Source organism: Cannabis sativa, chromosome 1 (genome assembly GCF_029168945.1).
Source record: "Cannabis sativa cultivar Pink pepper isolate KNU-18-1 chromosome 1, ASM2916894v1, whole genome shotgun sequence".
In the NCBI taxonomy this organism is placed as follows: Eukaryota; Viridiplantae; Streptophyta; class Magnoliopsida; order Rosales; family Cannabaceae; genus Cannabis; species Cannabis sativa.
The window spans coordinates 13,386,943-13,411,150 of NC_083601.1; the positions used below are offsets into that span (position 1 = coordinate 13,386,943).

A 24,208-nucleotide genomic window follows, 5' to 3' on the forward strand; every position below is an offset into this window, starting at 1 on the left:
TCTCGAAAGATAAGTATTCTTATAGGTTTATTTATATGGTTCATGACCACCCTAATGGTGGCGACTATGTAAGACTTATAAGAATGCGAAACAATGGTAGAAGCTCATAAGATAGAATTGCCTTGACTCTCGCCTAAACGGGACAACGCTGAATTCCAATCTTGATCGAATAAAAAGTTGCTAGAATGTTTGACATTTTAGATGAATTGACAACTCTATTCAATGGATGATGCTTTGACTCTCGCCTAAACGGGACACTGTATCAGTTCGTTGGAAACCTTGGAAAATAAACTATGTTAGATTTAGTATTTTTATAACATACGTGATTATTTATTTTCTGAACCTGTGTATGAATTTATAGAACCAAAACCTTACTTCTGTTTATTGATATGTTGTAGTGCCAATATGAATAACCCTCATCCCGATCCACTCCTAGTTAGTATCTTTGCAAAAGAACTCAATAGTGTGAAAATGCATCCTGGTAGTTGCATTAACTCGCACCTATTGTTGATGAATCTGAAATTCCAAAAGGCAAATCTACTAGGAATTGATTTATCAAAGGAACAATGGGTAAAACTCATACTTTATAGTCTTCCTCAGGAGTATAACAGTTTTGTTCTATATTATTTATTGAACAATCCTAACTCCTCCGACATGGACAAACTCGAGTCTGAGTTGAGGGCCCATGAGCGGGATCTGATTGCAATGAGACCTCCTAGCATTGCAAGCTTTAATCAGAGGAAGAAGATTAAGCATGAGGGCTCTAACAAAGCTGCTTCTTCAAATACAATTATCAGACATCATGTTCTATGTGCGAATTGTAATGGAAAGGGACATAAAGAAGAACAATGTCCCAGCCTTCTAGACAATTCGAACGAAGGTGATGCTTTTGTATTTGAATCATGTGTTTTAGAGAACGACAAATCCTCCTGGATTGTTGATTCTGGATCTACTAACCATGTATGTTCTTCATTGCAGCTGCTTGAAACTTGGGAGAATCTTCACCCAGATGAGTTAAAGCTTAAAGTTGGAAATGGCGAGTTGGTATCAGTTAAAGCAAGAGGAACAGCCCGAATCAAGTTTAATTCTAAGAAGATTTTACTTTTAGAGAATGTTTTATATATTCCTAATTTTAGTAGAAACTTGATTAGTGTTTCATGTTTACAGACACTTTTTTATATATTGAATTTTTCGAGTTCAAATTGTTCAATTTCTCGTAATGGATTTCATATATGTGTTGCAAACATGGAACGAGGGCTTTATGTTTTAAGACCTGATACTCAAATCTCACTAAATACTGAACTTTTCAATGTAGCTAAACCTAGAAGCCTTAAGAGAAAAGAGATTGATAATGATGATCAAACTTATCTATGGCATTTACGTTTAGGTCATATAGGTTTTGATAGACTCAATAGGCTAACCAAAGACGGTCCATTGAAAAATGTCGTCTTAGGAGAATTGCCAGTCTGCGAGTCTTGCCTAGAAGGAAAAATGACCAAACGTTCTTTCTCTGTAAAGGGAGAGCGTGCCAAAGAACCCCTAGGGTTAGTACATTCAGATGTTTGCGGACCGCTGAATGTAAAAGCCAGAGGAGGTTATGAGTATTTCGTCACTTTCACTGACGATTTCTCTAGATATAGTTTTCTTTACCTAATGCAAAAGAAATCTGAAACGTTTGAAAAGTTTCAGGAATTTCATGCGTTGGCTCAAAACCAATTAGGTAAAACATTAAAGATCTTGCGAACTGATAGGGGTGGAGAATATATGGATATGCAGTTCAAAGATCATTTAATTGAACTTGGAATTGAATCCCAATATCGCCCCAAGCACTCCACAAGCGGAATGGAGTTGCGGAGAAGAAATCGCACTCTCTTAGAAATGGTTAGGTCTATGCTGAGTTACTCAACTCTGTCTACGTCCTTCTGGGGATATGCTATTCAAATGGCAAACGACATTTTAAATGTTGTTCCATCTAAAGCAGTCCCTAAGACACCCGTCGAACTATGGAATGGTCGCACACCTAGTTTGCGCCATTATAGGATTTGGGGGTGCCCTGCTCACGTCTTAAGAAAGAAAGAAGGCAAACTGGAATCGCGAACTGAGGTTTGCATGTTTGTCGGAAATTCTAAAGAGACTAGGGGTGGACTATTCTATAGTCACAAGGATAACAAAGTATTTGTTTCTACAAATGCTACTTTTCTTGAAGACAACTATATGAAAGAAAACAAACCGAAAAGTGAAATTGTATTAGAGGAAATGCTCACAGATACTGTTCCTTCAAATGTACCATCTTCTTCTACTCAAGAAGAGGAACATCCCACTCCCTCAGTAGTAGCAACTGAGAAAACTACTACTAAAGCTCCTGTTCAGAAGGTCACCGCTCCTCGTCGTAGTGGGAGGGTTTCTACAAAACCATCTCGTTATGGCTTGGATGGTGAAATCAATATGGTCGTTGGTGACAGTATTGATGACGACCCATTGACCTATAAACAGGCAATGGCAAGTCCGCAACGGAAGCGATGGTCAGCCGGTATGGATTCAGAAATGGATTCCATGAAAAAGAACAAAGTCTGGGAATATGTAGAACCACCTGAAGATTTTCGTCCAATTGGATGTAAATGGGTCTACAAGAAGAAAAGAGGTGCTGGAGGCGAAGTCGAAACTTTCAAAGCTAGACTGGTCGCCAAGGGTTATACCCAAAGAGAAGGTGTGGACTATGAGGAAACTTTTAGTCCTGTTGCCATGCTCAAATCCATCCGAATTCTTCTCTCCATAGCTGCCGCTTTAGTATTATGAAATTTGGCAAATGGATGTCAAGACAGCCTTTCTTAATGGGCTTCTTGAAGAAACCATCTATATGGAGCAACCAGAAGGTTATGTTCTTCCTGGGCAGCAGAATAAAGTTTGCAAATTAAATAGGTCCATATATGGGCTTAAGCAAGCTTCTCGTTCATGAAACAAAAGGTTTGATGAGATCATCAAGACCTACGGCTTTCATCAGAATGAAGATGAACCTTGTGTTTACCAACTCAAGGAAAACCAAGTAGTAGTATTCCTGGTCTTTTATGTTGATGACATTTTGATCATTGGAAACAATGTCAAGAAAATGACTCACATCAAGGAATGGCTTGACACTCAATTCGACATGAAAGACTTGGGTGAGGCAGCCTATGTTCTTGGTATTCAGATTGTCAGAAACCGAAAGAACAGATCCCTTGCTCTCTCTCAAACAGCTTACATTGACAAAGTTCTAGAGAGATTTTCCATGACCAATACCAAAGGGGCAAACATGCACTCTAGACATGGTATCCGTCTATCTAAGGAACAGTGTCCTACTGATCCTCAAGAGATAGAAGACATGGCAAAAATTCCTTATGCTTCTGCAGTTGGAAGTCTAATGTATGCTATGCTATGCACTAGACCTGACATCTGCTATGCAGTTGGAATCGTGAGCAGGTATCAGTCAAATCCAGGAAGGGTACATTGGAATGCTGTTAAGTATATTTTGAAATACTTAAAGAGTACAAGAGATTATGTATTAGTCTACAAGGGTGGTGCTTTAAATCCCTTAGGCTATACAGACTCAGATTTCCAGGGATGTCTTGAAGACAGGAAATCTACATCTGGGATGGTGTTTACTCTTGGGGGTGGAGCAGTGGTTTGGAGAAGTGCTAAACAAACTGCGATCTCGGATTCTACCATGGAGGCAGAATACATAGCTGCGGCTGAAGCAGCTAAAGAGGTTGTCTGGCTTAGGAAGTTCTTCACCAGTCTTGGTGTAGTTCCTGGAATGGAAAGGCCTCTAGTCGTGCTTTGTGATAACACTGGAGCTATAGCCAACAGTAAGGAACCTCGGAGCCACAAGAGAAGTAAGCACATAGAAAGAAAGTATCATATTATCAGAGAATATGTGGCAAGAGGGGATGTACTGGTGGAGAAAGTGGATACGCAGGATAACTTGGCAGATCCATTCACCAAAGTCTTAGCAGTAACTTCATTCGAAAAGCACCGTCAGAATTTAGGATTAATTGAAATGTACTGATTTGTTTTATATTAGTGCAAGTGGGAGTTTGTTGGGTTTTATGCCCTAAATAAAACTCTGTTTCAATGTAATCCAGATTATTCAATATCAATAAAGTAACAGAAGTAATTTTTCATTCACTTGTGTATGTTTTGGTTCACTTAATCAATTGCTTGTCTATTTGATTTATAAATTCATCCAAACCCTTTTCACATACTTGATCATGTTTATTGTGTTGTCAACACAGTGGAAAATAAACATGACTATGTGAATAAAGTATTCCTAGATTTATCAGAACACTGGGTTTCACTGATATGACAATCTACAACAGAGTTTACTTACATTTGGAGAAATGTTATGTTCTTTCCAGAACATAGGTTAAAGTAAAGCTCAGGTTGGATGCATGGAGTATGCATTGGAATGGACCGATATTGAACTTTGAATTAGATTTTGAAACTTACCGTAAACATCTATTCAATTCAAATCATAAGTTGATCCTAGATCACATGATCGAAATCCTGATATGGTTAGGCTTAATTTCAAGAGTGTTATTCGTGTTCTTTGATTTGTTAGTTAAGCCTAAATCTTTAGTCTGGGCAATACATACATTTTGGGAACACGGTAGTGCGATTGAGTGGGAGCGCTAACATAAATATGGAATCTATAGCTTCTATCTGGCGAATAGTAAGCAAAGGGTGATTTCCTTCGAGCTTAACCAAACGAGATAAATGATTGAGTACTCATTTCACTTAGTTGAAATATCATTTATACAGGGTTAAGTGTTTTAAGGATAAAATACATTGTAGGGTGTTGCGGTAATTTAAGTCCCTTTACAGTGTAAATCATCCATATAGAGGATCATTGATCACATTAGGATTATAACAATGGATAACTAATAATGTGTCTATATGGTGGAACATATAGAGCATTCTATATACTGAGAGTGCAATTCTGAGTTCTATGTGTGGATTCAACGAAGAATTAATAAGTCAGTGAATTTAAGTGGTAAATTCTAGATCTGCTTATTGGAAGCTCGGATATATAGACCCATAGTCCCCTCACTAGTTGAGATGATATTACTTGTAAGACTCATTTAATTGATTTTAATTAATCAATTAAAAATTCTCAAGATGGACTTGTCTATTTGAGAATTTATCACTGATTAAGGGCAAAACAGTAAATAGAGATTTTGAAGGGCATATTCATTAATTAGGAAACTTTAATTAGTTTCATTATTAATAAAAATAAATGATAATATATTATTTGATAATTAATTTTAATTATTAAATAATTAGATTTGTCATTAATGTGGTTGAACAATGGAATTGGCAGTTTTTCACAAAACAGGAAACTATCAGTGTAGGAAAAGGAAAGTTGGAAAAGTGGCAAGCCTTGTTTCCACAATGCCTAGGCCGGCCACTTAGCTTCCTTTTCTCTTTGATTTTTTCAATTCCAAATGTCAATCATAGCCCTTGGTGGTCTTCTATAAATAGAAGGGAAAGGCTTCAGAGTTGCATACAACTGTACAACCTTTTCACAGCATTATTCTGAAAGAATTTTCTCTCAAAAAATTCTCTCTGAGCCACCACCCTCTCTCTCTCTCTCTTCCTTCACAGTTTCGAAATGTATAAGTGCTAGAGTAGTGCCCACACACATCAAGTAATACCTCAATCATAGTGAGGAAGGCTGTGTAGAATTCAGAAACAACAAAGAAGGACTATCGGGCTCAGATCTTGATTATACTCTGCTACAGAAAGGAATCAAGGGTTAGAGATCTGAGTGGGAGGAGACATATATTCCGCTGCAATCACTGTAAGATTTCTGATACTCTTATGTGTTTAATTTCATATCGTTTTAGAAGTTCATATTTAGGTTGTTAAATCAACATACTTGTGAGTAGATCTAAGTTCCTGGTAAAATAACTTCCAACACTTATGTATGTTAATTTTGATTTTTAATCGACATGATATCGACAAACTGTCGACAACATGTCGATAATGGTCATCCCTGACCTTTCTTAGCAGGATATCGACATAGCATCGATATTCTATCGATAAACTGTTGATAACATCTGGAAAACCCAGATTTCGACAGAAAACTAGATCTACAAGATCTCTACCATTTCAAACCAAAAAACACCAGTTTCAATAAATACGACACATATAACGAAAGCAAACTACATAAAGTCTAACAAAATGCTTAAAATACAACTTATCCATTATAATGGTGTAAGATTCTTGAGTGATTGGGGTGTGCTCCGGTTTTCCACCACCGCCCAACAAGAAATAAACATTCGACGGGAAAAAGAGAGAGGGAAGAGAGAGAGGGAAGTCTTTTCAGTTTTTTCTAGAGAGAGAGAGGTGCACGAGAGGGAAGTTTTTTTAGTTTTTAACAATTTTTTTAATTTTTTTAAAAAAAGGGTAAAATGGGAAGTTCATGTAATCAATGGAATTAATTTGTACAAATTAGTGAAGGGTCTAAATTTTGATATTGGGGTTTTATTAGGGGCAAAAAGTGAAATTTCCCTTTTAAATTTACGGTTTGGGTTTCTAAAGTGGTTGCAGCGCTAGTTGTAATAGGAGTTTCTATATAATTTTTTGTTGCAATTTAGGTTGCAGCGCCAGTTGTAATAGGGATTTTTATGTAGAATTCTGTAAAAATGAAAAAAAAATTGGTTTGAAGTGTAAAAATAAAAAAAAAAAACCTTTTAATTTATTAATATGAATCAATCCACTCATAGGCAACATATTTATACATTGATAAGAAATCAAGCTTGTGGGCCTCTTTGTACAATGAACATGATCCTGCTATCTTTATAATTACTTTCAGCACTAATGTTTATGGGGAGTAGTGCTCCTCCTCCATATGCTCAACATGTTTCTCCAGCTAGATCTTTAGGATTCGAGTATTTTTATTAGGTATTATTAGTATTTAACAATTTTCTAAATGTGTCACTTTATATCTCATAATTGTATAATGATACTTTTTAAAAATTATTACATTAAATTATAAATTATATAGGAATTGATACTTAACTAAACCACTAATAATATCAAAACGGAAAAAACTGCAAAACTGTAGTGCTTTTAAAATTTTTCTTAGGATGCACATCCATTTATATATGTCAAAATAAAAGACTAGCTGCTCCAATCATTAAGAAGAATGCTCTTGATAAATAAATATTAAACTCACTTTATAGAGTTCCTAAATTGTGTCTAGGTGTTTTTTTTTCTCGAAGAATTAGACTTTTTTTTATGAGATTTTGATGGTCAATTATATAATATGAATTAGAATTAGAATTAGAATTAGAAAAATTAAGTTAAATAAGATGAATATAATAGATTTAACATTGATTTTTGGAGATAATTTAAAATGATATATAAGTAGATAATTCTAAGTTTAAGATACTTAGCGCATGCTTTGTTTGTGATAAAAAATCAAGTTTAGAGGTTTAAGCTAATATTTTGTAACAACTAAAACTTTTACAATCCAAAAATGTAAAAAAAAAAAAATTAAACTTTTTAACATCTTGATGAAATCCCAAAAATCCATAAGAACAAAACCTTGTGCGCACTTTTAAAAGATTCATAGTTTATAAATAAAAAGCACTACACACAAACATTCTAAATGTTCTGAATACTTTATAAATTTTATAATAGTCTTTAAACCAAAAGCAAACGATTTAAACAATCCCCAAATGTTGCTCTATATGTTTTGCAATCAGACTCCATCTCTTAATGCTCAAATTTTAGCTTACCTTTACAACAGGAAACAAGTAAGTAAGCAAAAAGGACTTACTAAATAAACCTTACAGAGTAGAAACCAAACAACATATCAATCACACATTTAGAAATATCATTCAAGAGAGATACAAAAGAATTAGAGAATTCATAGGTCCTAGCAATTTCTTGGAATAATGCCAAGTTGTGAACCATTCAAACAGAGTTAGAAAATCATCAACCTTAGTAATTACTTGGTATAACGCCAAGACATGAACAATTTTTAGGCCCATGCATAAAAACTATGATAACTAACAACTAACGATTTCGTAATAATGAGATCACTTTCTAACTCCTCAATTTTACGACCTCATATTTCCATATCCTTACGTCCCCATAATACAATTTCGAAAAATCTCATTTACTCCATAATTACTCCTAATTCCATAAGCATATATAACAGCTCAACAATTATAAATCACATGTTGCTAGAACACCAGAGAGCAATATCCCATCATATTCTATCATGCATCTAAAGTTAATTAGCCCCTGGTAACTCTTACGTATACAACTGCATCCCAGACCATTCTAATTTTGATTTTAGAGACAAGATAAACTCCCATTAAATATTAAATATTATATATTTACTTTTGGTGTTTGGGTATAGTGATAAGGGTATTCCTAGTTGGGTTTGGTGTATTCTAGGGTTGGATATCCTCCCCCTATATAAACTCATTCTGTACACATTATTTCATTTAATACAATAAATATACTTTTACTCATATGGTATCAGATATTTTCTCTCTCTCTCTCTTCTTTGACCAGATCCCCTTTTTCCCGATCAAGATCCACTTTTCACGGATCTGTGTCTCCTTCCTCGTTTTTCGCGCCTGCAACGTTCATCTTCTTCATCAAACACGTTCAAATGGCCCGAACCCGAAGACCTCCCTTGGCTGCAACCTCCGAGCATGTCGACGACTCCACCACTGCTCCCGTGGTGCCTCCTCCGTCAGACCTTCCCGCAGCTCCCGTCTCCGTCGTCGACCACGTCGTCGTCGACTCCACCACCGTTCCCGTGGTGCCTCCTCACGCAGCTCCGATGGAACAAGCAAGAACCGGTTCCAGAACTCGTCGTTCCATCATCGACGATTCCACCACCGTTCCCGTGGTGTCTTCCCACGTTCAAGAACTGGCTTCTCCTCCTCACGATGCTCCGGTTTCGTCTCCATCTCAGCACGTCCGAGCCGCCTCTGCCATTCCACCTCCGGTCATCCCTTCAAGATTCATTCCTCCGGTGACTAATGGTAACGCTCCTCCCACTCACTCTGTCATTCAAAACACTAACTCTGGTTCTTTGCAGCCTCCTCACGATCGTCCAGCCAACGAAGACAATCCGTACTTCGTTGGCTCCGGTGACCATCCCGGGTTGATGCTTGTGACACCTCCTCTGTCCGACCATAACTTTCAGCAATGGCGTCGGGACTTTCACTTAGCTCTCGGAGCTAAGAACAAAACCGGTTTTATTGATGGTACACTCTCTCAAGCTGATCCTACTAGTCATCTCTTCCATTCTTGGACTCGCTGCAACCAAATGGTAATGTCTTGGATTATTCATTGTGTTTCTTTGGATATTAAGAGCAGTATAATGTTTCTTGATACTGCTCGTGAGATGTGGAATGAACTTACTAACCGTTTTAGTCAAGGAAATGGACCTCGTCTTTTTGAGCTTCAAGAATCTCTTACAGATTTACGCCAAGGTGATGAATCTGTCACTGCATATTTCACCAAGCTTCGGGCTATATGGGATGAGATCAATGAGCTCCGACCTCGTCTTCCATGCACTTGTCAAGCGTCTGCCGATAACACAAAATTTCAGAATCAAGAGAAGGTCCTTCGGTTTCTTACTGGCCTCAACGAATCATATCAAGCGGTTCGGGATCAAGTGTTAATCACCGAACCCTTTCCATCTCTTTCAAAAGTGTTTTCTACTATCATTCAGCATGAGCGTCAACGGAAACTCCGTGTCCTCCCGAACATCATTGCTGCCACTTCTTCCCAGCCCATAAATTCTTCTCGCAACAAGAAGATGCGCCCTTTTTACACCCACTGCCAGAAACCAGGGCATTTAAAGGAGAAATGCTATGTTCTCCATGGTTTTCCTCCCGGTTATTTTGACAAGCGCAAATCTGATTCTACTCAGCGCTCCACTTCAGATCGGGGTTCCCAAGTCAAAGGACCAGCTGCTAATCAAGCTTCTGCTTCCCACTGCTCCTCGACAAACTTGCCTCGCTGCAAGAAATGATTTCTCAACTTACTGAACAGATTCAACATGCTCAACAAAGTCAAGCAACGGTTGATGTCAACACTCCTATGGCATCTAACATCACTGGTAAATCTGTATCTTTCTCTCATAATATTTGGATAGTTGATAGTGGGGCTACTCACCATGTTTGTTTTGATAAAACATGTTTTACTTCTTTTGATATTATTCCTAGTGCTTCACATATTACTTTACCTACTGGTAAAAAGATCCCTGTTGTTAAATCTGGTACTGTTCACATTAATGCTAATTTTCGTTTAACTAATGTGCTTTTTGTACCTGATTTTCACCTTAACCTCTTATCGGTTAATTCCATTGTTCAAGATCCAAAATATTCTGTTATATTCTTACATTCTAGTTGTTCCATTCAGGACACCAGTCGGAATCTACAGATTGGGATTGCTAAGCGCGTTGGACAACTTTTCTTTCTTCAACAAGAAAATAACGCTACTTGTAATTTTGTTTCTTGTAATGATGTACACAAATGGCATTTACGCCTTGGACATCCCTCTTTACGGATAACTAAATCTTTGAATAAAATTATTCATTTTAATGATTCTGACTCATCTTTATCTCCTTATCATGTATGTCATTTAGCCAAGCAAAAAAGATTGCCTTTTAATTCGGTTAATAACATGGCTCCTACTGCTTTTGACTTAATTCATTTGGATATTTGGGGTCCCTTTCATAAAACCAGCATAGAAGGTTATCGATATTTTCTTACTATTGTTGATGATCACACTAGATTCACTTGGGTTTATATGCTCAAAAACAAATCTGATGTCAACATTGTCATACCTCAATTTTATGCTCATATTCTTAATCAATTTTCAATTTCTATTAAAGGCATACGATGTGATAATGCAAAAGAACTAAACTTGTCATCTTTTTTCACAACTAAAGGCATTGTTCCTTATCATTCTTGTGTAGAAAGACCTCAACAAAATTCTGTTGTTGAACGCAAGCATCAACATATACTAAATGTTGCTCGCTCTCTTGCATTTCAATCTCATCTATCCCTTGGATATTGGAGTTATTTTATTAATACCGCTGTTTACTTACTAAATCGCACACCATCTGTTTTACTTAACCTTAAGTCTTCTTTTGAGTTATTGTATAACAGGTTGCCCTCTTATGATCATCTCCGCACTTTTGGTTGTCTTGCATATGCTTCCACTTTGGACAGCTCAAGGCATAAATTTTCCCCAAGATCTCGGACTTGTGCATTCATTGGATACCCGATTGGTATGAAAGCTTATACTATACTTGATCTTGAAACACATCAAATATTTCACTCTAGAGATGTTATTTTTTATGAACATATTTTTCCTCTTAAAAATACATGTTCTAATGATAATATTGATGCTTTTTTTTCCACACTAATGGTTCATCTAGTGGTCCTTCCCAGGCTCCTTCAAAGGCTGCGGTCCCTGGCTCTATAAACCTTCCACCGCCGCCAACATCTGTGGCTACTCCTGCCATCATGCCTACTGAATTACCGCCACCACCAGCGATTATTCCTGCTCCTACAAGTGAACCCAACATCACCACAACATCTGGTCGGACGGTCATTCGTCCACCTCATCTCCAAGACTACATTTGTGAGTATTCTACCTCACATCCCATTTCAAATTTCATCTCTTATGACAAATTTTCTCCTAAGTTTAGTGCTGCCATTTTAAGTGCTTATTTGTTTTCTGAACCAACTTCTTATTCTCAAGCTTCTAAATTTCCCGTTTGGGTAAAAGCTATGGACACAGAAATTGTTGCACTTATTGCAAACAAAACTTGGACAGTTGTCTCTCTTCCTGCTGGCCATCATTTCATTGGCTGCAAATGGGTATATAAAATAAAATATAATGCCCAAGGTGAAATTGAAAGATTTAAAGCTCGCTTAGTAGCTAAAGGGTACTCCCAAAAATTTGGGATAGATTACCTTGAAACTTTTGCTCCTGTAGCAAAGTTTAATACCCTCAAAGTCCTCCTTGCTCTTACTGCCATTAATAATTGGCAACTATATCAAATGGACATTAACAATGCATTCCTCCATGGTGATCTCAATGAGGAAGTTTATATGGCACTTCCGCCTGGTTACAAACATCAAGGAGACCTCCCTCCCAATGTTGTATGCACCCCGATGGAACCAAACACTTAGCTCAGCAAGGACATAGGGGAGTTACTTTCTGACCCTACCACCTATAGAAGTTTGATTGGAAAACTCATTTACTTAACAATAACTAGACCTGATATTTCTTTTGCTGTCAACACGTTAAGTCAATTTCTTTCTGCTCCGCGGCAACCTCATCTCCATGCCGCTCAACGCATCCTCCAATATTTGAAGGGTTCTCCAGGCCAAGGATTGTTTTTCCACTCTACTCCTTCTACACAACTCAAGGCCTATACCGAGAGTAACTTGTCTGTTAATGAGGTACAACTTAAAGTTTTTTCTGATGCTGACTGGGGTGCTTGCCCCGATACTCGACGTTCTGTCACAGGTTATTGCATATTTTTGGGAGACTCCCTCATCTCTTGGAAATCCAAGAAACAAAACACAGTTTCCCGTTCTTCTGCCGAGGCCGAATACCGCGCCATGGCCAATACCACTTGCGAGATACTATGGTTACTTGCCTTATTGAAGGACTTTGGGATCTCCCATCCACATCCAGCTCTCATGTATTGCGACAACAAAGCTGCTATTCATATTTCTGAAAACCCGGTCTTCCATGAACGGACCAAACATGTAGACATTGACTGTCATATCGTTCGTGAGAGGGTTCAAAGTGGCCAGTTGAAGCTTTTGCATGTTAACACCAAACGCAACCTTGCCGACCTTCTCACCAAGCCTCTCTTCCCATCTCACTTCAAGGAGTTATTTTCCAAGATGAATGTTACAAACTTGTACACTCCATCTTGAGGGGGCATATTAAATATTAAATATTGTATATTTACTTTTGGTGTTTGGGTATAGTGATAAGGGTATTCCTAGTTGGGTTTGGTGTATTCTAGGGTTGGATATCCTCCCCCTATATAAACTCATTCTGTACACATTATTTCATTTAATACAATAAATACACTTTTACTAATACAGAGATATTACTATCCCATACCTACCTTCCCCATCGTCCATGTTATGTTTTAATGAGGAGAGAGAGAGAGAGAGAGAGAGAGAGAGAGAGAGAGAGAGAGAGAGAGAGAGAGAGAGAGAGAGAGAGAGAGATTGAACAAAAAGATTGCATTGATTGCTGAGTTTGTAAGTGAGTACAATATACATACAAGAACATACACTAATCCTAACTGTCAAGAGCAACAATTGACAGTTAGACACAAAACATAACAAACTAACTAAAATAACTAGCTCTAACAACTAACTACCATTCTCCTTAACTGGCCCCTTCAAACTCAAGCTATGTTGAGAAACAACATTGAGTTTGGCTATGAGATCAGGGAATTTAGAGCTAGAAACATGCTTAGTTAGGCAATCAACAATTTGTGCAGCAGCTGGAACATGTTTCACTTGAAGCTAATGCTGCATCACTTTGTCCCTAATAAAGTAGAGATCAACTTTGATGTGCTTTGTGCGAGCATGCAGGACAGAGTTGGCAGCCTGAAGAACTGTGCTTTGGTTGTCACACCACATAGTTGGAACACTGTTTTGCTTTATGTGAAGCTCTTTTAGAAGACTTTGAATCAAACTGATCTCACTAACAGTGCTAGGAAGACTTCTAAATTCAGCTTCAGTTGAGGATCGAGAGATAGTGACTTGCTTTTGAGATTTTCAAGCAATAAGGCTTCCTCCTAAGTAATGTAATAACCTGTTGTAGACCTGCGATCATCAGGGTCTGCAGCCCAATCTACATCACAAAATGCCTCAATGGGAAAATCAGGGGCAGGTTGAAGGTCCAGGCCATAATTAAGAGTGCATGCTATGTATCTCAGGATCCTCTTTACTGCCATCTAGTGTTGTTGCAGAGGTGTTTGCATGAATTGGCACACCTTATTGACACAATATGCAAGATCATGTCTAGTGATTGTAGCATATTGTAATCCCCCACCTATGGATCTGTAGAGAGTGACATCTTCCATGGGTTCACTTCCATAATTGGACAACTTTAGACCATTGTTCATAGGTGTGTTTTGAGTCTTCACATTCTGCATTTCAAACTTGGTGAGCAAATCTTGTAGATATTTTGTTTTTGTGAGAAGGACACCCTGCTCTGTTTTGATAGCTTAAATACCTAAGAATAGTCCACCAGACCTAGATATTTGAGAGTAAAAGTGTTGTTTAAGCCAACAATTGTGGTGTTCACATCATTGTCATTAATGTCCATTACCAAGATATCATCTACATATACTAATATGTAGATGCAATAAGTGTTTGTCACGTTAATGAAGAGTGAGCGATCAGCTTGAGATAAGTGAAAGCCCATGGTGAGTAGAACTGTGGACAGCTTCTCAAACAAAGCCCTTGGGGATTGTTTAAGACCATAGATAGCCTTGTTAAGTTTACAAACATAGTCTGGATGTTGTTCACTCACAAAGCTAGGAGGTTGTTGCATGTATACTTCTTCTTGTAACTCTCCATTCAAGAAAGTATTGTTTACATCTAGTTGTTGAATGGACCAGCCTCTTGTGACAGTAATGGTTAACACAACTCATAGTTATAGGCTTGACTACAGGACTGAATGTCTCATCAAAATCAAAGCCAGCTTGTTGATGGAACCCTTTTGCTACCAATCTGGCTTTAAACCTTTCAACAGAGTCCTCTTTGTTGTGTTTGATTCTGAGCACCCATTTGCAGCCAATAGATTTTCTGTTGGGTACTAGTAGTTTGACTAGAGCATATGTGTTATTTTTGGTGAGAGCCCTGAACTCTTGAGTCATAGAACCATTCCATTTAGGCATTTGAAGGGTTGATTTCACTGTTCTTGGCTCAAAGGAAGCAAGAACAGCCTTTGGTTTTTGAAATTTTGCTTTGAGCCTTGTAATCATGGGATGAGTAGCAATTGTTGTAGTAGTGTTTCTGTGAGTACTGAAATCTGTATTAGACATGTTAGTAGGAACTAGTATAACAGTCATATGAACATTAGTAACAGTATTGAGAGGAGGCAAATTGGAAGTGGACTGTACTTCAACATCAACTGACTGGCTTAAGTTGGGCAATGCAACTGTGATAAGCTCACTTGGAGAAGTTGTGGTGGACTAAGTTGGTTGGACTTCTGGTATGTGAATAGGTGATGGTATTGGAGACTCAGCAAATGATGAAGTGTTACACGTAGGAGGATCAGGTGGTGGATGATGTGTGAATAACAGTGAGAATAATGGAGGTAAACCAGAAGTGGTGACTGGAAAGGTGGTAGTGATGGGCTATTTGTGAGACTCAACATAAAGAAAATTGTACTCATTAAAGGTTACATCTCTCGAGATGTAAATTCTTTTGTCTTTGGACATGCATTTGTAACATTTGTGAGACATACTATATCCAAGAAAGACACAAGGTGTGGATCTATATTGGAGCTTATTTTTATTGTAAGGTCTTAGGTTGGGATAGCATAGACACCCAAAGGTTTGTAGCCTTACGAGATGAATTAGAAAAGGGAAATTTCCACGACTGCCAAGAACCTTGCAAAGTAATCCTTGAGTGGGAAATGGGCTTCAGCAGTAATGTGGCCCACACTCCACACACCAAAGTCGTCCTAGTTACGCTCAGAGTTGCTCCCCTCGTGGAAAGCCTGATCTAGAATAGGTAGGGGTATTTTGGAACCCATAATCTTCTTCTAGGTCTGCCATTTTGTAGTTTCAAAACTTATCGAGATGTTGTCCATCTCCCACGACATGTCCACGGCATGGTCCTCCTCCACTGGCGTCGGCTCATTACTAAGGTCCCAGATCATGTCATTGTTTTGGTTCTCTTCTGACATGGTGAAATCTGGAAAAAAAAAAATAGATACCAAGTAGTTAATACCGAAACTAAGAAAAATAGATAGGGTACAAGAGATTCATCCCTGATATTTGATTCGAAAGGTTCTCGCCAGACCCTACATCCAGATTAAAATTCCTCATGGAACATAACACCAGATTAAAGATTGGGAACACAATTAAAGAACAAAAAATAGAGGCACTATTCTCCAATATCGAAAGTGTCCTAAACAAATTACATGGGTTGCGGAAAGATCCTTAGCAAAATTTTTGGAACCCCGAGAGCGGACAATCATAGAAAATACAGACACCTTGAAAATTCCTAATTATGAAATTTCCTACACATGACAAGGTTCTCAGATTGGTAACAATCTTATGAGTCTCTACTTTCTCTTTCAAATAAACACAGAAACTGCCCTAAACGGAGCACACAACTCTAATCAAATCATAAATTCCCAGTGAAACCCCTAAAATCATGGCATATTGACATAAACCCATTACCCTGAAACCTATTAAAGTAAACAAAAAGTGGCAAAAGTTTGAAAGAACTAAGAACTTACGTGTGACGCTGAAAACTAGGGTTGTTGGTTTCTAGTTAGCTAATGAAATTTTTTCCTAAATATCTCAGAGGTACTATGAAAACTTGTTGAAGTTTTTTTGAAAATTGGATGATTGCGATTCTTGAGAGGCAATGAACAGAGCGGTGGTCGAAAATATTTTTTGGTGAAATTGCAGAAATTTATTGACAAACTCGGAGCCGATATTGGACACTCACCAGAAAGAATGTTCTACGTTTGAAGGGTTTTTTTCTCTCTCTAAAAGTTTGAAAGTTGAGGAAATGGCTAAAAGTGCCAAACAATTTCTTTCTGGGGTATTTATAAGGAAAGTGACGATTTGTGTGTCTATGATTCGATGGCTCATATTAAATCTAAGAAAATACTTATCCCACTAATCTAATTGTTTGGAAATACAAAATTATTCCATTTAACTCACTCACTAAAGAAACCCTTATAAATGATGATATTCGCCTCGAAATGGACGTTGACATAAATCAGTCGTCAGCGCAAAGGCCAAAAATGCACGTGCTTCTATAAACGGGTGTCCGACACACACCAATCATTCACCAGCACATGGAAATTGTCTTTAGAACGTAGAAAAGATCCAAGATGTTTTTGAGAGACCTATGAAAAGAATACCTAAAGACAAGTCCCATTCATGATTCCATATCAAAATCCCAAAATTGGATGAAGGTGACAAGCCTTCGTAACTCCCGAGTCACAACAGTAACACCTGACTCGTTAATGGGCCCAAGACAAGAAGATCACTCAGCTCAACTAGGTGAAGCAAATGAAGCCTGAACCACGATTCAGATCAAATCTCATTTAACACGATAGAATCTGTATCAAAGCACCCAGAGGATGATGTTACACTTATCTGGGAATGGAATACGAAAAGGCGTTTGGGAACATACACTATTTGGGACGCAAGGCTATGTGGCACTCCTCTGAAATGATCTAGAAAAATCTAGCGGCATGTCCCCTCTGTTAGGCCTCGTAAAGGCGCATAGTAAAATAAAATCACTTTTTTGGGCCAACGACCACTACTTTGCAATTTCCTCTCACAAACGACGGCTCATGCTCACCTATCACTGAACAGTACAATAGTGTACGAATAACGGGTATTTGCAACTTGGACCTCACCTATTCAACCCAATAGCCTATTTTATATTCTGTTTACCCCATCAGTGGGCTTTCGACACTTTAAAGAACCATAACGAGTGTGGATCAACTGATTTGACTAATACTTTGCCTATAAATGTGGCATTATTCCCTTATGCAAATGGTTCGATTTTTTAAGTTCAAAATTAGAAATACATTATAAATTTCCATAGCCAAAAAGCTTAATGACATTGGCTCGTTGACTAAGGCTCCTTAACACCCTAACCGCATCAAAAATATCATCTTATTTATTTCTTAACCATACTTTCTTTAGCTTAATCTTTATTTAATTTGGTTTCTGAAAATCTCACTAAGCAAAAACTATTACACTGTACTTATTGTATGCATATGCATGTTTTGTATTTTTTAAACTGACAAACATCTTTGTAGAGCCAATAATGAAGACGGTGATGATGAAAATGAGTGAGAACCCTCAGAAGTTGACGTGCCATGAAACAAATCTGACAAGTAGTTTCCCAAATCATCAGGAGAAAACTTTACCAACAACTCCAAATTACTCTCCTCACTCAATAAAGTTAAGTTTGCTTCATAAAACTCTCGATACTTTGGTACTAGTTTGTTTGATATAGAGATTTTCAACTCCTCTCTCATTTTTGTATCTTGTACTATCCATGAAATTTGCTTTTTGTATGCTTCTTCAAAAGCTACATTGAACCTCCTAAAAGTCTCCTTGGCCATGTCACTTGACAATGGTGAGGATTCATTATCAGGTAAAGATGAGAACACATTTGTCCAAGCCATGGATTCAATGTGTGAAGCGTACAAATGAACCATCCTCATGTGTTTTGAAATCCAATCCTCACCGAGGAGAAATTTTAGGCTGCTTGTATGAACTTTGTCTACAATGAACTGAAGATTATTGGCAAGAAAGAGATATGACAATGATACATCTTTGTGAAGCTCAGCTTTGCAATCAAGCTTGCATAAGAGAACTAAGATTAGCCAAGCTAGGTGGATTGAGGCTTCATCTTGTTCGCTTGAGCTCAGGCTTTCGAGTAAAGATTCTTGCAGTTTTGTTAAACTTGGTGATCTTGGATAGTTAGTGAGGACATCACAAAGAGCCCCACTATGATCTGCTAAGGAAGATATGTAATCCATTACTGATATGGTCATGGGATGAATCCCTCCCCCAGGGATGACTGTTTTAGATGAATCTTTCTGGATTGAGGATTCGAAATTGGAGAGAATTGAGTGGATTGAATCTCTAAGTTTGAGTGTGGATGAAAGTGCTTGTGACATAATAGATGAGGTTGATTGTGAGTTGAATATTAAATCTATTTCCGGCCACATATCAGAGAATGCTTCATACAATTCAATGAGTTGGAAAATTCTTTCTTGTGACTTCTTGCTCTTTGCAACTAACTCAGGCAATCTAAACAAATTGACTGCTCCTTCTTTGACCACCCCATAGAAGGATGACTCTCTGATTGTATCTGATGCTGAAAACATATGATCACAAAGAATTCTTTCTCCATTGAAAAGTGTTTTCACAGCAATCTTCATAGCTTTCAACCATTTCTTAATCGTTTCATTACAATCTTCAAAACTCATTTTATGAATATAAGAAGATCTAAATCGTTCAATTCCAAGCCGATACAATGCCTCATCTATCATTGACTTTCTAATAACTTTATATATCTTTACACACTCTTTCCCATAACCACAACCAATCATACAATCAGCTATGGACTTCAAATCAGACATGACCTGAACTGAGACTCTTCCCATCTCTGTAGTTGACTCGTCCACAATCTCCAACTCCTCCTCAGCTCGAGCCTCGTCATCATCACCAAAATTACTAGAGCCCAATGAAGAATTACTTGAAATGGATTCATGGTCAAGTTGATCACGGTTTTCAGACAATATATTATAAAGCTCTCTCTCAAGCCTTTTCATGGCTATTTGCATTAGCTGTTGAGCTAGTACAAGCTTAGTAGAGGTGGCATATTCAGCTAGAAGATAGTTCATGGCACGGCGCAACTCCTTCACAGACTTGATGAACTCCTTGCCCTCTTTCCTATTAGTTTGGAAGAGTGAGGTGACTTTGGTATAGGAAGAAGAGTTTAAATTCCATTTGTTGATGATGGTTTGTGCATTATCAATATTCTCCTCCATCATTGATAGAGAAAAAGTTTGTTTAGGAGGGGAAAGAGAGACAAAAGTTGGCAATGAATATGAAGGAGAAAGTGTTTTGGAAGATGATGAACTAAAAAAGCTTGACCATGCACTTTTTGATTGAAATGAGCTAGTTTTTGAGTTCTCTAGCAACATTGTGGTTAAGATGTATTAGAACCTGAAAATGAAATTATGACAGAGAGAATAGGAAATTAAGCTTCGAATTCAATGTGTGTTTTTGAGTTTTGAGGCCGAAGAGATATATTTATAGAGGAAAGTCAAAGGAGAGATATATAGAGGAAAGTCAAAGGGAAAAACCTCAAAGTCTGCAATTGAGGGAGGTGAATATATTGGCTTTTATTGTATATTTTAGACCAAAAAGGATTGACTGACTTGGCCACTTGGGTTTTGTTATATATGTATGTCAAGCTCATAGAAAAAATTAATCTTATTTCTTTGGTATATTTTGTAAGAAAAACTTACGCAAGATAAAGACCCAATTAAATAAATAGTCATTTAACCTACAATATGTTATAAATATTGTAAAGATAATTTTTTTGCTAAATTATTGTAAAGATAATTGGACTAACTTTTCTGGAACCCACTTATTACATACAGTACTCTACATATATAATACTCAATAATTATTCTATCTGTTTTGCAATGACTGGAAAATGGATTTAATATTTTTTTAAAGCAAAAGTCTAATTTTTTTGTTTTATGGAAGAGAAACCAAAATATACATGGTCATATACGTTACGCATTACGCAAGGCTGATGTCAGCAACTTTGAAAATGCTAATAATAGTTTAGATAAATAGCAGAATAGGACCACAGTATTCTAGTTATAAATTATAATATTAAGTGATGATGTAGGTGTCCAAAAATTAACAGTGACATTATAATTTTTTTAAAAAAAAAAACTAATTACAATTATTATTAAATGAGAGTTACTGTTAATATTGATTATTTTTTTTATATAACAGCTATAATATATATTTTACTATTATAAAAGTGATTTATTGGTATGATATTTATAGATTATTTTACTTTTACAAGTTTAATTTTATTTCAATTCTATTTTTTTTTTTATCCTTACCATCACAATTACAAGTTGAAGTCAAATTTCTTTCAAAACTACAATACTAATCCTTTTCTTTAGCCCCTACTTTTCTAATTACATAAATGTCCTTTCACGTTGATATTAAAATTAAAGATATTGCGTTGGTATTATCAATAGCCAATAGGATTATTCATTTGTTTTTTATTTAAAAAAAAATGATAATAAAAGCCAAATATTACAGATCAATGAAAATTAGGGAAAAAATATTAAATTTGCTTATTTAAAAAGTTAAAATCTTTTTTTTTTAGAGAAGTTGCTTAAAGGTAATTATTAAAATTATACTTTTTAAATATAAATATAGTGATATACAGTCTAAAAAAATATGATGGATCATACTATTTGTATGGCTAGACTTAGATATATTGTTAACTTTGTTCATAATAAATAAATAGATATTAATGGCACGACATTTATAATAAAATTTTAGATGAAAATTAGCATCTTAAAGAAAAAAAAAACCATTAATAAATTAATTATTTAAAAATTATTAAATGGGTTTATCAAAAACTCCCAAAACTCTTTAATAATTTTCTTCACTTTGGTCACGCAAAATTTATATTTACACACTAATAACTCTGCAAGCAATTCAATTTTAGTATCAAAAGTCTGGGTAGTTTTATTTATAATTTTATTAATCATAAAAATGAAAGTAAAATTTGTGTTTTAAAAAACAAAAATATGTTAACTACTTTTATTTTTTAATTTTAAAACAGAAAATAAAATTGTGCTCTATAATTTTCATTTTCATTTTTATTTATTGATTTTATTTATGTCTGGGGTCGGGGACATAGTCCGAGTACGAGACTAGGGTGGGGTCAAAATTTAAAATATTAATTAAGAAGAAAAAGTTGTTTAAAAAAATTCTGAAAGTAAATTTTTTTTTAGAAAAAATTTAAAATTTTGATTTTCACTTACAAAATTGAAAAGTGAAAACAGTTTTATAAAACAAATTTTTAGAAAATATTTTTACTTTTTTAATTAAAAAAATATTACCAAACTCACACTAATTAACTTAAATTAATGTTTAATTTTTTCACATTATTTTTATTTAATATCAATAATTAGTTTTATTTTAATTTCAATTTTTTGATAATTATGTATGATTTGTTTAAAAAAAAAAAATCTAATGAAATTTTATATAATTTTTTATTTTAATTGTTTTACTATAATATTTAAAATATATATATATGTTTTATTTTATAACTATATTTTTTAAAAATATGGAAGAAAAAAATTAATATAAATTAAAATATATATTTTTTATATAGAATAAAAATTATTAAAATTAGGTGTAGTTGAAAATAAAATTTCCAATTTTATTATTATTTATTTATACTTCGGGATTATTTATTTGAAAGTGGGAAAGCTAATAAGAGTTTAGACCGATTCTGTTACTGTAATGAAATTCTGAATGCCACGTACGTTTAGGTTTCTTATTATCTTTATATAATACTAGTTGCAACAACACGTGCTACGCACGTGTAATCTTTTTGGAAGTAAATATAAAATTTTTATTAATGTGCTAAATCAGTTAAAAGATAAGATTTTTCCTTAATAGCTTGTACTGCTACTAAGCAATCTGACTCCAACTCCACTTTCTGTCAAGGTTGAGTTTTAATTCAGTATAGCATGCGTCATGTACAAATTAAATGTTTGTATAAAATATAACACAATTTTTATATTTCTCATTGAATACGATCTGAACATTTTATTAACTCTATGCGATAAAATCTAACATAATTCATTTATATTTAACAATAGGATTAGTTCAAAGATAATCTTAAAAAAAAAATACAATTTAATAGTGGTCCTAAAAAATCTTTAATAAACACTTATTTTCTCTTCTTAAAAAAAAAGACCAAAAGAAAAAAAAAATAAAAATAGAAGAATGTATACTATAAAAAGTAAAAAAAATAAAAATATTAAAATTATTTTTTTAATGTGAAATTATGTTATGTAATTCTTTACAAAAAGTAGAAAATTAAAAATATTAAAATTATTTTTTTAATGTGAAATTATAATATGTAATTCTTAGTAAATTATATAGGGTGATAAAGTTAAGGCTAAGTTTGCTAAAAAAAAACTCTAAATATTTATTTTTGCATACTATTATTCTTACAAATATGTATATATATATATATGCAACTATATTGAATAAAAAAAAATAATAAAACATGTTCTTACATATATTGAGTAAAACTTAGTTTTATTAATCAATTAAACTCAATCATTCACATATAAATGATAATTTAGTCAAAAAAAAAAAAAACAATTAATCACCACATATTTTGTATATTTTGTATATGATTAACCTCAACATAATAAATTTAATATGTGGAAGCCCAAAATAAAATTGTCATAGTAGTTATTAATAAAAAATAAAAAAAGCAATTAATCACCACATATTTTATATATGATTAACCTCAACATAATAAATTAAAGGTGAGAAGTGAGGACTTTTTAGTAATTTAATATGTGGAAGCCCAAAACAATATTCTCACTTTTATAGTAGTTATAGATAATAAATAAATGGCACTAGTTTTCCATATCTTAGTGACTGACTTGGTCAGTTCATCTTTCCAGAATCTCAATTTTTCGGTTACAATATATAAACATTTTTCTTTCATAATAATTTTCCTCCCACCACGCCTATATCATCATTTTCATAAAATAATAATTTTGGTCAATTCATTAAAGTCAACAATCCTTTACTGACTAAACTCCTTTCATTAAAAAAAAAAAAAAAAAAAAAAAACTAATTAGTATTTTTGTCCCCTGAACTTTGACATGTACCAAATAATGTTCCCTGTACTTTTAAGGTCGTTAAAAATGCTCCCTTAACTATTGAGATTGTTGGATTTAAAGACTTTTTTCTAAATTTAATAAAAAAGTCTAACATGGATGAAAGTTCAGGGACATAATTTAGTACATGTCAAAGTTCTAGTGACATAATTTGGTAGATATTAAAGTCTGGGGAGCATGGTTTAGTACATAAACAATCACTGAAATATTAAAATTGAATGAAATTAGACAAAAGTCTTTAAATCTAACAATCTCAATAGTTCAAGAGTATTTTTTAACGACCTTAAAAGTTCAGGAGGCATGATTTGGTACATGTCAAAGTTCAGGGACAAAAATTCTAATTAGCCTAAAAAAGAATTATTCTTTTAGAAAACAATTTAGTTTAATTAACCATTTTAATTACATTTTTTATTACTATTTAAACTAAATATAATAATTCTAATTTTCTTTACAA

General features: G+C 35.0%; 1 protein-coding gene across 1 annotated transcript; it reads right to left on the reverse strand.

Moving 5' to 3' along the window:
- Window positions 1–17,924: 17,924 nt before the first annotated feature.
- On the reverse strand, window positions 17,925–20,146 carry LOC133031068 (exocyst complex component EXO70H1-like). Its single transcript, XM_061104322.1, has one exon. It carries the CDS (start codon window positions 19,984–19,986, stop codon window positions 18,061–18,063), a length of 1,926 nt encoding a protein of 641 aa, XP_060960305.1. The 5' UTR covers window positions 19,987–20,146; the 3' UTR covers window positions 17,925–18,060.
- Window positions 20,147–24,208: the final 4,062 nt, after the last annotated feature.

Coding starts and splice junctions, on each gene's coding strand:
- LOC133031068 (XM_061104322.1), bottom strand. CDS start 19,986: ATGTTGCTAGAGAACTCAAAAACTAGCTCATTTCAATCAAAAAGTGCA.